Source organism: Nyctereutes procyonoides, unplaced genomic scaffold (genome assembly GCF_905146905.1).
Source record: "Nyctereutes procyonoides isolate TBG_1078 unplaced genomic scaffold, NYPRO_anot_genome, whole genome shotgun sequence".
NCBI classification, from domain to species: domain Eukaryota; kingdom Metazoa; phylum Chordata; class Mammalia; order Carnivora; family Canidae; genus Nyctereutes; species Nyctereutes procyonoides.
Window position 1 is genome coordinate 3,787,380 of NW_026575137.1, and position 16,420 is coordinate 3,803,799.

The 16,420-nt window shown below is 38.1% G+C and overlaps 1 protein-coding gene across 1 annotated transcript in view; it reads right to left on the reverse strand.

The window, feature by feature from the left end:
- CNGB3 (cyclic nucleotide gated channel subunit beta 3) overlaps positions 1–16,420 on the reverse strand; it is a 162,675-nt gene that overhangs the window by 20,168 nt on the left and 126,087 nt on the right. Inside the window, exon 15 of the mRNA XM_055303427.1 lies at positions 6,739–6,857. Within this exon, the coding sequence (XP_055159402.1) occupies positions 6,739–6,857 (119 nt within the window). The remainder of the gene's footprint in view (positions 1–6,738; positions 6,858–16,420) is intronic.

Here is a 16,420-nt window from a genome sequence, read left to right on the forward strand (position 1 = left end):
AATGATCTTGTCTTGAGATCTTTAACTTAATTACATCTGTAAAGAGGCTTCCCCCATCCTCAAGTAAGATTACATTCATAAGTTCCAGAGGTTAGGGCAGGGATGTATCTTTGTGGGGGTCACCATGCAACCACTACAGGCATTATGTGAATAATCCTTTATGTATCCTATAGTAGGGACTACCAGGATTGACATTGTGCACATATTATTGTCTGCATGTGCTATTTGAGGAGCGCTGAAATCTTTCCTCAGTTCCCAAATAAGCTCAAGAAATCCAGGGGATATTGGTCATTTTGAAGCCTTCTACTCTATAAAATCTTGTGTATACTCCATCATTGGATGCAATCCATATATTTCACCACCTGGTTTTGCAATCTTTTATTTTCTTGTCTCATCTATTTGTAAGGCTCTTCAGGGAAGCAACTGTGTCTTGTTTGCCATTCTTGTTTACCATGTCATGCATGGCTTTTTTCTTTCTTTCTTTCTTTCTTTCTTTCTTTCTTTCTTTCTTTCTTTCTTTCTTTCTTCTTTCTTTCTTTCTTTCTTTCTTTCTTTCTTCTTTCTTCTTTCTTTCTTTTTTAAGGTTTTATTTATTTATTCGACAGAGAGAGACAGAGAGAAGGAGCTTGAGAGAGCACAAGCAGGGGAAGTGGTAGAGAGAAGCAGGTCCCCCACTGAGCAGGGAGCCTGACTCGAGGCTCAATCCCAGGATCCTGAGATCATGAACTGAGCTGAAGGCAGATGCTCAACTGACTGAGCCATCCAGATGCCCCAGTGCATGGCACTTCACATTATGCTGTAAGGGATCCTGGATATAATTTTATACCTACAAATTATTTTTGAAAGGAGGCAGGATATCGATGAAAATCAATATTTATTGTATAGGTTTTTAATTCTAGGTTCATTGAGAAACAATTGACATGCATCAGCGTATAAATTTAAGGCATATTGCATGATGATTTGATTTACATATATCATAAAGTGGTTACTATAGTAGGTTAACTTACATTCATCTGCTCATATAGGTACAATATAAAGAAAAGAAAGAAAAAAGAAAAAAAGGAAAAAAATTTCTTGTGATGGGAACTCTTAGGATTTACTCTCTTAACAACTCTCCTACCTATCACACAGAAGCGTTAGCTGTAGTTATCATGTTGTTTATTACAACTCTCGTACCTATTTATCTTACAAGTGGAAGTGTGTACCTTTTGACCACTTTTCTCCAATTCCCTTTCCTCCCACTCTCTGCCTCTGGTAATCACAAATCTTTTTTATGAATAATTTCTTCTTTTATTTTTAAGATTCTACATATACCTGAGATCATAGAATATTTTTCTTTCTCTGTCCTGGCCTATTTCACTTAGCATAATGCCTTCAGGGTCCATCCACATTATTGCAAAAAGCAAGATTTCTTATAGCTGAATAATATTCACATATATATGAATATAACTTCTTTATCCATCCATCAGTGGATTCTTAGGTTATTTCCATAGTTTGGCTATTGTAAACACTGCTGCAATGAACATGAGGTTGTAGTTATCTTTTTGAGTTAGTGTAGCTATATTTATATCAGACAAAATAGACTTTAAGTTAAAAATGGTAAAAAGGAAACAAAGAAGGTCATTATAAAACAATTAAGGGTTAGTGTATCGAGACATCATTGTGTCCTATAATCTCTGTAGGCTTTTTCCCACTTTTTCCCCTCTTTTTTCTCTTTGCTCTTCTGGGTAATTTTCAAAGTCGTATCCCATAGATCACACTGATACTTCTGTGTGGTTGAATCTATTTTTGAAACTGTCTATTGAATTCTTCAGTTCAATTACTGTGTTTTTCAACTCATGTATTTGTTTTTTTTATCATTCTATTTCTTTGGTTGAACTTCTTATTTTGCTTATGCACTGTTTTCCTAATTTTGTTTAATCGTGTATCCATGTTTCCTTGTAGTTCGCTGAACTTTCTTAAAAGGATTATTTTGAATTCTTTGTCTGACAGTTCATAGATCTCTGTTTCTTTAGGATCAGTTATTAGAGCTTTATTAATTTCCTTTGGTGTTGTCATATTTACCTGATTTTCCATGATCCTTGAGTTCTTACAATATTATCTGCACAATTTAATAATTGGGCTCCAATTCCAGACTTTGTAAGTTTGCTTTGTCAGAGACAGTTCTTCACTAGTCAGTTCAGTTTGGGTTTCTGGGTGTCTGCTGGTATATCCTTGGGCAAGTGTGTCCTGCTATTACAGTCAATTTTTATGTGCTGCCACTGTTCAAATTCTAAGGATGGAGATGGGGGATTGTGCCACTGGCTGAGAACAGTTGGACAGGACTGCTGGCTTGGTTTCCTATCCAAGTGAAGCTGTAGGATGGGCTCCAGGGTTTCCTGGATTCTCTGGTCCCATTTATTAGATGGCCTGGACTGGGTATACTATTCAGTAGTAGGTGGTGCTATAAATAGCTTCCCTGATATAGCACAGCAGCAGGATGGGACCCAGTTTATTGTTTGGGGACCTGAATCAGGTCAGAGTGTGTACTGAATTCTTTGGTTAGGTGAGGCCACTGATTTTTCTCTTTAGATGGGGGAAGTTCTGGGCCATGTTCTCTGTTCAAGTGCCACTTGTACACAGGGAAGCTGAATGGGCTATGTAGCTTCCTGCGTGCTCTGGTTGGGTTCCCTAGTTGCATAGACTAAAGGCTGTAGTCAGCAATAAACAGGGGTGTGAATTAGATTCTCTGAGCACACCAGGAAAAGCAGCTCTAAAGTAGGTACAGATCATTGTTTGAGAACTCAAGCCAACCTGCACCCCAAGTTCCCTAACTGAACAGGGCCATTGGCTTGGCTTTGCCAACTATCAGCTCTGCCTGCCTACTTTGATCGAGTAGCTTGAGTGCCACTGGGCCAGCGTAGTTTCCAGGTATTGTCTCCAAGCCTTATTGGTTAGATGGGACCAGAAAGCACTCTTCACAGCAAGTGGGGCCATGTCTTAGCTCTCTTGCTGGAGTGGGAGGGAAAGGGACTGCTCTAGGCTATTCTAAATTTCCTCAATGGGCTCTGTGGGGGAGGAGAGCTACCTTCAGCCTGGACTGTGAATTAATCCCCCTGCCTGTGTGTATCATGGGAATGCCCCATGCCTAGGACTGGCTTTTCTGGGGGTTGTTCAGCTCTTTCTGCTCACCTCTTGCCTTGGGTGCCACTACCCACACTGCTTCCAGGAGTTGTCACTAGCCCTTCTGGCCAGATGGGTCCAAAGACTCTCCATGGCGGGTCATGCTGATTCAGCTCCTTGCCTGGATGAGGGCAAATGGGGCCCTAAGGCTTGCAAACTTCTCTGTTTGAGTATTAGACTCAGACAAATCTGCATTTTGCTGAGTTCCCTGGTCAGAGTGCATTCCCAGTTTGGTTCTGCAAAGCTTCTGGGTGGGATTACTAATTGGGCATGGCAGGTATGAATTCCACTTGCTGGCTCTTGCAAGCCACTCACCTCTTCTCCATCACAGTCCAGATTCCCAGGAGTTGAAACTCACAGATTCTCCTTCAATTCCTGTGGTGAAAGATCAGAGTATGGGCTCCCACAATGCTTGGGGAGTGTTTGTCCCTCTTGGATTCTCTTTTCACAGTGGAGAAACTGGAGGCTCTGGGGAGACCTCTGCAGGGTGCTATGCTGGCCTTGGGGAGGGGTGATGTGGTCACTCTGCGTAGTCACTTCTCTTACCCTTCTAATGCAATATTTTGGTTTCTGTGGTGCAGAGGGTGTTTCAGCTTCACCCATGTGTTCTAGGATTCTCTCAGTGGTGTCTGGTTTTCTAATAGTTCTTATTTATTCTTAGGACAGGGAGCAAGGTCAGGAAGAACTTACCTTGCCACCTTGGTGATGTTACTGGCCTACTGTATTATTTTTATTATTTTTATGTAGCTGCTGGTGACATGAAGATAGAAAGTTCTTTTTTTAAAAATATTTTATTTATTTATTTATTTATTTATTTATTTATTTATTTATTTATTTATTTATGAGAGAGAGAGAGAGAGAGAGAGAGAGAGAGAGAGAGAGAGAGGCAGAGACACAGGCAGAGGGAGAAGCAGGCTCCATGCAGAAGCCCGATGTAGGACCCCCATCCAGGGACTCTGGGATCACGCCCTGAGCCAAAGGCAGGCACTCAACTGCTGAGCCACCCAGGCATCCCAAAGATGGAAAGTTCTAATTCTTAAGTTTTAATAGCTTCATCTGTTGGAGAGATCCCTCTGGACAAATTAGGTATAAATCAATGGTTACTACCATAGTAAAGTCATGACTAAAATAGTATGGAAGCATAGAACAGGGAGCAACTAGTTGTTTTGGGGTTGGTTAGAAATGGCTTCAGGAAGGTGACCCTTGAATTGAGTCTTGAAGAGTGAGTAGATATTTTCCAGGGGGAGGACATTCCAAAGAGATATGAAACCAGTAAGGAATTCTATTGAAATCACAATAGAAGGCAGCCAGGGTGGCTCAGTGGTTTAGTGTGGCCTCCAGCCCAGGGCGTGATCCTGGAGACCTGGGATCGAGTCCCACGTCGGGCTCCCTGTGTGGAGTCTGCCTCTCCCTCTGCCTGTGTCTCTGCCTCTTTCTCTCTGTGTGTCTCTCATGAATAAATAAATAAAATCTTTAAAAAAAATCACAATAACAATACCAATAGAAAAAGTTCAGGTGCGTTTCAGGAATGGTGACATGCAGAAGGAGGATAGGAAGTGGTTAAATACATTTGGTGAATAAAACTTGGCATCTAGGGTACGCATAAGGAAAACAATGGAGTCTGAACTACTATAAGACCATCTTTTGGCAGACCCAAGGTCTGTCTATTAAAAGTGGAGTGTCTGCACTCTTCAGATATTAATTGGAAGTGTGGTCTGGGTTTCCTCCATGACAGGCTGTAAATCTATTTTAGTCAGAGGTTTGCTCTTTTAGATTAATATATAATGTCCTTGAAAATCCTCAATTCTTTTCTTTCTTATTTTTTTTTCCTTAGAGAAAAGAACGTTCATTAAAAAGCTATATGATAGTGCTGGATGTAGTTCATTTTAACAAAGGTCACAGCATTTTTGAGTAGTAAACACCATCACCAGATCTTTCCAGTATCTAGATATTTGGCAGGCATGCCTCCATCACTGGAATAAATAATTAGAGATCCAGGGACGTATGACAGCTGTGGGCCTGTGAAGCCTGTGGGTATCTGGGAAGAGCCAGAACATCCCGTTCCTCCTCAACTATAGCCAAGAAAAGAATCAAGACAAAAAGCTCCCTTTTGCTTAAACCAACCAGACTGTTTTTTTTTTTTAAACCAACCAGACTATTGAGCAAGTTTAGAGCTTGCCTTGTCTACTGGTTTCAATTTGGCCTTAGAAACCAAGTGGAAATGGATTTATTTGAGAAGCTACTGTCAAAACCTAAGATTCTTTTCAATTGCAGCACCTGGATTCTATTCCTAGAGTATTTCCTCCTGTGATGATAGTATCAGCAATTAACACACTTGTATTTATAAAGCTTTATTCTTCAAGGAGTACTCAACCCTTGAGAGAGGTCAGCTAATTAATTTCTGTAATGCTTCAGATTAGACTGTTGCATGTTTTATAACCTTGAAGATTACAGTGGCTATTAAGTCACTAAAATATTAAATCACTTTTGCAAGGACTTCTAGTAAAGAAGCAATAGAAAATAAGCAAAGGACTAAAATATTGGACATTCTGAGAAACGTTTCCATCATTGCCCCAAAGTAGGACCCTCACAGGAGTATCCATTCTATTTTAAGCAAGGAGAAAAAAATAAAAAAAATAGAATCCACATTATCAGCAGAGAAATAATAGGCTTCAACATTCTAAGGAAATACACTAATATGAGGTCATCTGAAATTATCCATATCTCTGGAATGCTGAAGATAACTTCTTAGCAGCTCTGAAGTCAGAGTTTGGATAAATATCTTTCTTCTGTGGTCTGGTAGAAAGATCACTGGACCCTGATCCACAAAACTCAGGTGTGAATGTTGTCTCTTCCACTTATTAGCTATATGATCCTGGGCAAGATAATTGGTGCCTTGAAGTTGCAATTTTCTCAATTCTGAAATTGATATATCAATAACTGCCTGACAGTACACTCTTCTCTTCATGTTAAGAGCCGGCATCCTAGTACCAAGACTCCATCATATTTTATTGGAAACACTACAACTGACTTTTAATTGGTTTCCTCTATTTTATTCTTGTTCTTCTACTGTCTCTTCTCCACATAGCTGTTGGAGTGGTCATTTAAAATCATAATTCAAAGTGTGTCATTCTTTTGCCTGAAATCCTCAACTGGTATCCATTTATATTTAGAGTAAAATACAAATTCCTTACCATGGCCTAAAAGACCTGTGTTGTGTTGTTTACTTCCTTGGCCTACTCAAAATTGCTCTCTTAACCTGACTTTAAGTTTTCTAACAATCTGACAACTACTAACCTTTTCTTTCAGCATTCATTCACATGTATACATATTCAACATATACTGGGTATTTACCCTATGCCAGGCACTGACTAGGTCCTGGGACTAAAAAGCTGAATGAGCTAGGTCTTTGTGGGAAGAAAGGATAAGTAGAAATGTCAAAATCATTATACCAATGCTCTCAGAACAATAAAACCTTTGCCAAGTTTAAGCAGGAGCCTTAGTTATTTATGACCTAAGATTTTTCTTTTATGACAAATAATAGACTTCAATACTTATGATGTGTCTTTAAAATACCTGATTTCTCCAAACACTGCTCCAGCTTTCAGAGTAACCAGAACTTGGGCACCATCAGAACCTCCAAGAACTTGGACTTCTCCTTGCTTGATGATATACATTTCCTTGCCAATTTCTCCCTGTATGCCAAATATAAAGAGGAAATGGTAGTCACTTAACTCTTGACAATTATTTCCCAAATGAAGAAATATAAATTCTTACGAGGAATAAATGTAAGCAGGAAAGCAAAAAATATCAATGTAAAAGTAATGATCTTAAGACTTGGGGTTGTTATAGACATTGGTTGCACATATCATGTCAACAAAAATGATTAGGAAAGTGACACTTCCCAACATATAAGCACTGTATGCTACCACTGGACAGGTGAAGAAGTTTCAGTCAGCACATTATTTCAGGAATGGATATGGGTAGAGGAAATAAGTGGTTGCAAGCATAATCACTCAGGCTTTGATGTTCACTGCTATGCTTTGAGGAAGGTGCTTGGTGTATCAAAAGGGCATAGGCTACAGCCATTCAAAGGCTAACTCTACCCTTCTGCCTATAACACTGATGTCTGAGCACAGTAAATCTTTCAGCTATTTTTCTTGTTCCATATTGAAAGGAAAGTGTTAATGCATCAATTGTTTTACTCTGTCTTGCTTATCTCTGGGGATTCTTGGAGCCACGGCAGTGACACTTGTTCAAGCCCTGAGAACTAAGCTCCTGGAATGTTCACATAGTCACTGGTTAATAGTGTTATTGTGTATGCCTGGGGCAGTGTGATAGGATGTACCAGGCTGTCAACATTGTTTAATATAAACACAAAGATTTATGATGTATATTTGGTATCTGGTTTGGAGTCTGAATCATGGCTAGTCCTGTAGCTATGTGATCAGTACCATTTACAACTTTTGACCTCTGATGGCCTTCCCTCAGTGGAGACATTTTGTTTTTCTCTTTAGGTCTACAGTGGGAGAGAAAAATGTGTCCTTATGACCCTCTCAGAAGTAGGACCTAGGAAGCATGCACCTGATTTTTCTAGTCTTTGTCTACATATAACTTTTTATTCCTATCCACACTATATGTTTTGCTATAAGAAATCTTAAGCTATATATGTAACTTTTAAACTAATGGGTGGCTGTGGGACCCTTTGAACATCTCTTTTCACTCCAAGATCCAAAAGAATTAATATGTTGAATCGTGCAAATCACTAAACTAATGGGTGGCTGTGGGACCCCCCTTTTTGTGTGGGACCCTTTGAACATCTCTTTTCACTCCAAGATCCAAAAAAAATTAATATGTCTTACACGAGACCTAAATAGCATTTGGGTGAAGAAAAAGTGTTAAATTCTAAATAAGCCAGTTTGTATAATACTAGGCAAACTATTTGGATAATAACACCTGTAAGTCTTAGTGAATTGGATTTTGATTACCCTGAGATATAAAATAATATCATGAATACAATAAATTTACTTACTTGGTTCAGGAAGGGACTGGATTATTGTTTTTTTTAAATTTTTTTATTGGAGTTCAATTTGCCAACATATAGCATAACACCCAGTGCTCATCCCGTCAAGTGCCCCCCTCAGTGCCCGTCATCCAGTCACCCCAACCCCCTGCCCACCTCCCCTTCCACCACCCCTTGTTCATTTCCCAGAGTTAGGTGTCTCTCATGTTCTGTCTCCCTCTTTGATATTTCCCACTCATTTTCTCTCCTTTCCCCTTTATTCCCTTTCACTATTTTTTATATTCCCCAAATGAATGAGACCATATAATGTTTGTCCTTCTCCGGTTGACTTCCTTCACTCAGCATAATACCCTCCAGTTCCATCCACGTTGAAGCAAATGGTGGATATTTGTTGTTTCTAATGGCTGAGGAATATTCCATTGTATATACAGACCACATCTTCTGTATCCATTCATCTTTCAATGGACACCGAGGCTCCTTCCACAGTTTGGCTATTGTGGACATGGCTGCTAGAAACATCGGGGTGCAGGTGTCCTGCCATTTCCCTGCATCTGTATCTTTTGGGGTAAATCCCCAACAGTGCAATTACTGGGTCATAGGGTAGCTCTATTTTTACCTCTTTGAGGAACCTCCACACAGTTTTCCAGAGTGGCTGCACCAGTTCACATTCCCACCAACAGTGCTAGAGGGTTCCCCTTTCTCCACATCCTCTCCAACATCTGTTGTTTCCTGTCTTGTTAATTTTCCCCATTCTCACTGGTGTGAGGTGGTATCTCATTGTGGCTTTGATTGATATTTCCCTGAGGGCAAGTGATGCGGAGCATTTTCTCATGTGCTTGTTGGCTATGTCTATGTCTTCTTTGGTGAAATTTCTGTTCATGTCTTTTTCCCATTTCATGATTGGATTCTTTGATTCTTTGCTGTTGAGTTTAAGAAGTTCTTTATAGATCTTGGATACTAGCCCTTTATCTGATAGACATTTGCAAATATCTTCTCCCATTCTGTAGGTTGTCTTTCAGTTTTATTGACTGTTTCTTTTGCTGTGCAAAAGCTTTTTTATCTTGATTAAGTCCCAATAGTTCATTTTGCTTTTGTTTCCCTTGCCTTCATAGATGTATCTTGCAAGAAGTTGCTGTAGCCAAGTTCAAAAAGGGTGTTGCCTGTGTTCTCCTCTAGATTTTGATGGATTCTTGACTCACATTTAGATCTTTCATCCATTTTGAGTTTATCTTTGTGTATGGTGTAAGAGAATGGTCTAGTTTCATTCTTCTACACGTGGCTGTCCAATTTTCCTGGCACCATTTATTGAAGAGACTGTCCTTTTTCCAGTGGATAGTCTTTCCTGCTTTGTCGAATATTAGTTGACCATAGAGTTGAGGGCCCATTTCTGGGTTCTCTATTCTGTTCCATTAATCTATGTGTCTGTTTTTGTGCCACTGCCACACTGTCTTGATGATCAGAGCTTTGTAGTACAACTTGAAATCTGGCATTGTGATGCCCCCGGCTCTGGTTTTCTTTTTTAATATTCCTCTGGCTATTCGGAGTCTTTTCTGATTCCACACAAATCTTAAGATGATTTGTTCCAACTCTCTGAAGAAAGTCCATGGTATTTTGATAGGGATTGCATTAAACGTGTAAATTGTCCTGGGTAGCATTGACATTTTCACAATATGAATTCTTCCAATCCAGGAGCATGAAATATTTTTCTGTCTCTTTGTGTCTTCCTCAATTTCTTTCAGAAGTGTTCTGTAGTTTTTAGGGTATAGATCCTTTACCTGTTTGGTTAGGTTTATTCCTAGGTATCTTATGCTTTTGGGTGCAATTGTAAATGGGATGGACTCCTTAATTTCTCTTTCTTCAGTCTCATTGTTAGTGTATAGAAATGCCACTGATTTCTGGGCATTGATTTTGTATCCTGCCACACTGCCAAATTGCTTTATGCGTTCTAGCAATCTTGGGATGCAGTCTTTTGGGTTTTCTAGGTAAGTATCATGTCATCTGCAAAGGGAGTTTGACTCTTTGCCAATTTGAATGCCTTTTATTTCTTTTTGTTGCCTGACTGCTGAGGCTAGGACTTCTAGTACTATGTTGAATAGCAGTGGTGGGAGCAGACAGCCTTGTCGTGTTCCTGATCTTAGGGGAAAGGCTCCCAGTGCTTCCCCATTGAGAATGATATTTGCTGTGGGCTTTTTGTAGATGGCTTTTAAGATGCTAAGGAATGTTCCCTCTATCCCTACACTCTGAAGAGTTTTGATCAGGAATAGATGCTGTATTTTGTCAAATCTTTTCTCTGCATCTATTGAGTGGATCATATGGTTCTTGTTTTTTCTCTTGTTGATGTGATCTATCATGTTGGTTGCTTTATGAGTGTTGGACCAGCCTTGCATCTGGGGATAAATCCCACTTAGTCATGGTGAATAATCTTCTTAATGTATTGTTGGATCCTATTGGCTAGTATCTTGTTGAGAATTTTTGCATTTGTGTTCATCAGGGATATTGGTCTATAATTCTACTTTTTGGCGGGGTCTTTGTCTGGTTTTGGAATTAATACTGGCCTCATAAGATGAGTTTGGAAGTATTCCGTCCCTTTCTATTGTCTGGAATAGCTTTAGTAGAATAGGTATTGTTTCTTCTTTAAATGTTTGATAGAATTCCCCTGGGAAGCCATCTGGCCCTGGACTTTCGTGTCTTGGGAGGTTATTGATGACAGCTTCGATTTCCTCCCTGGTTATTGGCCTGTTCAGATTTTCTATTTCTTCCTCTTCCAGTTTTGGTAGTTTGTGGTTTTCCAGAAATGTGTCCATTTCTTCTAGATTGCCTAATTTATTGGCATATAGCTGTTCATAATATATTTTTAAAATCGTTTGTATTTTCTTGATATTGGTTGTGATCTCTCCTTTTTCATTTGTAAATTTATTAATTTGAGTCTTTTCTCTTTTGTTTTTAATAAGGCTTGCTAATGGTTTATCTATCTTATTAATTCTTTCAAAGAACCAACTCCTGGTTTTGTTAATCTGTTCCACAGTTCTTCTGGTCTCTATTTCATTGAGTTCTGCTCGAATCTTTATTAACTCTCTTCTTCTGCTGGGTGTAGTTTTTTTTTTTAATTTTTATTTATTTATGAGAGAGAGAGAGAGAGAGAGAGAGAGAGAGAGGCAGAGACATAGGCAGAGGGAGAAGCAGGCTCCATGCACCAGGAGCCAGACGTGGGATTCGATCCCGGGTCTCCAGGATCGCGCCCTGGGCTAAAGTCAGGCGCTAAACTGCTGCGCCACCCAGGGATCCCTGGGTGTAGGTTTTATTTGCTGTTCTTTCTCCAGTTCCTTTAGGTACAAGGTTAGCTTGTGTATTTGAGTTTTTTCCAATTTTTTGAGGGATGCTTGTATTGCGATGTATTTCCCTCTTAGAACTGCTATTGCTGTATCCCAAAGATTTGGAACGGTTGTATCTTCATTTTCATTAGTTTCCATGAATCTTTTTAATTCTTCTCTAATATTCTGATTGACCTTTTCATCTTTTAGCAGGATGATCTTTAACCTACACGTGTTTGAATTTCTTCCAAATTTTTTCTTGTGATTGAGTTCAAGTTTCAAAACATTATACTCTGAAAATAAGTAGGGGACAATCCCAATCTTTTGGTATCGGTTGAGACCTGATTTGTGCCCCCAGTCTATTCTGGAGAAAGTTCCATGTGCAGTTGAGAAGAATGTGTATTCAGCTATGTTTGGATGTAAAGTTCTGTGAATACCTGTAAAATCCATCTGGTCCAGTGTATCATTTAAAGCTCTCGTTTCTTTGGAGATGTTGTGCTTAGAAGATCTGTCATTTGTAAAAGCGCTGCGTTAAAGTCTCAGGACTGGATTATTTGTATTCACTAAATATTCTTGTTAGCCATGTTTTAAAAAGATTAGAATACATTGAAATTAACTCAGGATTAAACAATGTTGATTATAGTTTATGTTATATGATGGCTGAGATGATGTTTACTTTGTTCTAGCACCGAGCATAGGACTTATCATATAGGCACTCATTTATGAATGAGGGAAATATAGCTTAACCATTTTCTGGGAAGTTTTGAAGTCCTTTAATACAAAGGGTTGTTCTCCTCCCCCCCCCCTTTTAAGATTTATTTAGTTGAGACACACACACACACACACACACACACAGAGGGACAGTGGAAGCACAAGTGAGGGGAGGGACAGAGGGAGAGAATCTCAAGGAGACGCCCTGATGAGTACAGAGCCCCACAAAGGTCAGATATTCAACTGATTGAGCCACTCAAGCACCCTGGTTGCGTTCCTTTCCTGAACAATAATTCTTGTCATATTATAATTGTTAGGTTGAATTTCAGACTCTACCTCTTAGTTAATATCTGTGACATTGAATTTCTCATTTTATCTTCCCATTACTTTTATGAGGAGGGTAAGGGAAGACTATTATTTCCATTTTATAGTAAGAAAAATAAAGGCACAGGTGAGGCCAGTTGACTAGCCAAAGCTCTATGACAATAATTAGAAGCAAAAGGAAGCCTAGAATATGCATCTCCTAACAGTGCAATGCAAGAAGTATTTTTAAATTTTGCATTGTGCAGAATATTAAGCATGTATTTATTCATAAAGATAGATCAAAGTAGAAATTCCAAGACAGATGGATCTTATTATAGTTATTTCCATAATATCAATGTTAATAACAACACCTTACATTTGCATAGTATTTTAAAAAACCATAAGAATATCTGATATTTACATTGTTTCTTATTTCAGTACCTGCATTTGCTCTATCAGAACATGCTACTTTATAACTGCAAAGCATCTTCATGGACCTTAACTCATTTAATTCTTGCAAAAATCCCAGTGAGGTCAAAGATATTTAAAAATTGGTAGCAGAGTCTTGAAAAGTTAAGTGTCTTGAGCAAATTTATAAGGTTGACAGATAATAGCATTAGAACTAGCAGCACCTATGTCATCTGACTTTAGAATATATATATAGATAGATCATATCTAATGATAAATCCAGTATCAATGCCAGTCTCTTAAAAACCAATAAAATAGCTATGAATTATTTAAAAAAAGTGTCTGAATATTAGTTTTCCAAGAGATACTCCAGGAAGAAATGATTATGAGAGGGTCATATTCCTTATTCTTTGCATGAGGTAATTCTAAGGAACTGGAATGATTTTTCAAAGGCAGTTATTACAATTGGCTGGAAGTAGAAGTACATAACGGGTATTTAAATATAGTTCAGCACTTTTAATTATTTTTTAATGATCATTTCAATAATTTTCCAAGGAGATCTGGCATAATCAATGAACCAAAACTTCCACGATTTCTTGCATATTTCTAGGCTAATTTAAGCCTTTCCTGCAAATTTAATTAGCATTCAAATGAGGTAGACATTCCTCAGAGAACAAGGTCTGACAGCATGTGCAAAATAAGATCAAACCAAGCTTTTGTGGTTGGTTTATGTACTAATTTGGAGAAAGTGTAGAAATGTAAGAGCTTCATGTAGAGTGAGGTAACCAGTGAGAGTACTTCAAATTTTCAGGGTTCCTGTGTAGAAGGAATATATTCAAGGCTAGCAGAGGCATTCTGACACTCAGATTAATTCTTACAGTTAATTCTAGGAAAATTCCCAAATACTCTTTCAAATAGCTCAAACTACCCATTCAGTATGTTTAGGACTCATCTTGAAGAATAGGCAGGTCAGCAAACAGAGTCCTTTAGTCCTAATTGATATTTCTTCAATTATTATAAAGGCAACTGCCAATAGAATGAGTTTTTTCCTTCCTGTTTCCTACAATGATTTGTGGAAATGATAAGCAAAAACAAAACTGAATTTAACAACTTTTCATCTCTGTCAATATCTACAATGAATTAAATCCTCTTCTTTTAAAAACAAAAGAAAAGAAATGTGGTAGGTAGTCTCATGTCTTCTTATTTCTGCTATTCCTCTACTTACTCCTTTTCTTCCCTCATTTGTGTTCACTGATCTGTTTTTATTATTGAGTCTGGATTTATGTGAGGAAGAAATTAGAAATGAGAAGGCTGTATCCTACTCTGTATTTCACACTTTGTTAAGCGAATTTGCACTGCTTAGGGGCATGGGTGCTAAAGTTTCTATGAGTTATCTCAATTTCCAGTCCCTGCTGTTATTGGAACAAATTGAAAGGCCATTTTGGTGCATTAAGGCCATGTCATTCCAAATGTACCACTGCCCCAAAGGGTTCCTTAATCTGAGCTGTGGTTTGTATTTCTCATTTCAATGAAAATGATTTCATATCACCCTACCTGCATACTTTTAACTTGGACTAATTTGTATGGGATTGCATATTCTTAGTTTCTGTTATATCACAATCTCTCCTCCATTTTTCCTCATTTACCTCTGATAGCTCCTTCTCTGATTCTTCTTTGACCTCCTCCATAAAGAGTGGTATTTTCCAAAGTTATAGGTCTTGGCTCTCTTCTTTTACCTTTCTTGAGCTTCTAATGAAGTTGGTTTCCAAATGTCAGTTCCCAAGATTTACCTCTAGTTCTATCCTCTCTCACAGACTAGACTGATTTCTACCTGTGCCTACCCAGATGCCTTGAAGTACCTTATACTTTTGACTTTTTTTACACCATCATCCCAGTTGATCACTTGCTTCCGTTCTGTGAATATGCCAACCTCTGTCCTGCCTCAAGGCTCTAAGTCTTCATGTAAGATGTTGTCCTCTCCACTTTATTACTAAAGAAATATTTCTCTTTATATTTTATAAAGGTCATGGCTGACAGCCCGACAACCTCCCCATTTCTCAATGCCCAAGTCTAAATAAGTGCTGTTGTCACCACGTACTTCTAGCAAATTCTATTTTTCCTTTATAGAAGTCAGCACATTTTGGAGTTATGCATTTATTTAATTTCATTTGTTTATTGTTTGTATCTTCCATCAGGCCAGTGATTCTCAACTTTCACTGCATTTTTAGAATCATCTGGGAGCTTTCAAAAAATATTGATATGTGAGCTCCACCCAACCCACTGAATTGCTGGGGATAGAGACCAGACTTCTAATTTCAGGTGATTCTGATGTATGCTGTGATTTAAATACCCTTGCACTAGACTGTAAGCTTTTGGAGGACATGAACCATACCCAGTACTCTGCACAGTGCTTGCCGTAGTACTCAAAAATATTTATTGAGTTTTCTGAATAAATGATACTAAAGTGTTCTAACTTTTGACTTATTGTAGTTCTCTATACTTCCTCTGCAGAGAGTTTCTCTTTCTGCCTTAGCTCATGCTAATTCTTTCCTCTATCTGGAAAGCCTATTTCTTCTTCTTTCTCTTGGTTCATGTAAATTCATTTATTTCATTCTTTTTTTTTCTTAAGTAGTCTCCATGTCCAGCCCAATACAGGGCTTGAACTCACAAATCTGAGATTAAGACCTGACTGAGCTGAGATCAAGAGTTGGATGCTTATATGACTAAGCTGCCCAGGCACTCCCATGTAAACTCATTTTTTAAGACAAAGTTTAAATAGCATCAGTGTCCCTACTCTGTGACCTGTAACAGTTTGTGCTTATGTCTACCATAGCATTTAACACATTATTTTGGAATGATATAAGTGATTCTTACCCTTACTTGCTTGTGAACTCCCCAGAGTTTTGGGTTATTTCTCATTTCTTTAAATTGTTCATCTTTCTCTACTTTTTATTTTCATTATTGATTTCACTACTGATTTAGACTCTCAAGGTATAGAACCCAAGGTTGGCATTCCTTCTCTCCTCCTTTAAGTTAGAAATCAGGGATGTGCAAAAATGTTCATTGTAGTTATTTATAATAGCAAACATTTGAAAATTGATTGTAATATGTTCCATAGACTGTAATATTATGCAGCTTTAAAAAATAGGTTTAGATTACTGAATAGTAAATAAAATGTTCACATTATATATAGTTACATGACAAAATATAATATAGTATGATGTCAATTTTATAAAATAAGCTTTATCCATCAATCAGTATAAAAAGATAGACTGGAGTGTATGAATAGTGGTTATTTCTGGGTGGTGGAATTTCTGTCTGTATGCTTTTATGTGTTTTCCATTTAGAAAATAATGATCATGTATCACTTTTGTAATCATAAACATCGCATTAAAATTGGAAAGAATGTGGCATTAATTATCCACTAATTGGGAGGGCTAAGTGGAGGTAACTGATAGCTTGCTGAAGACATAAAAAGGGCAGAAGCACCTTTCACTTCTCT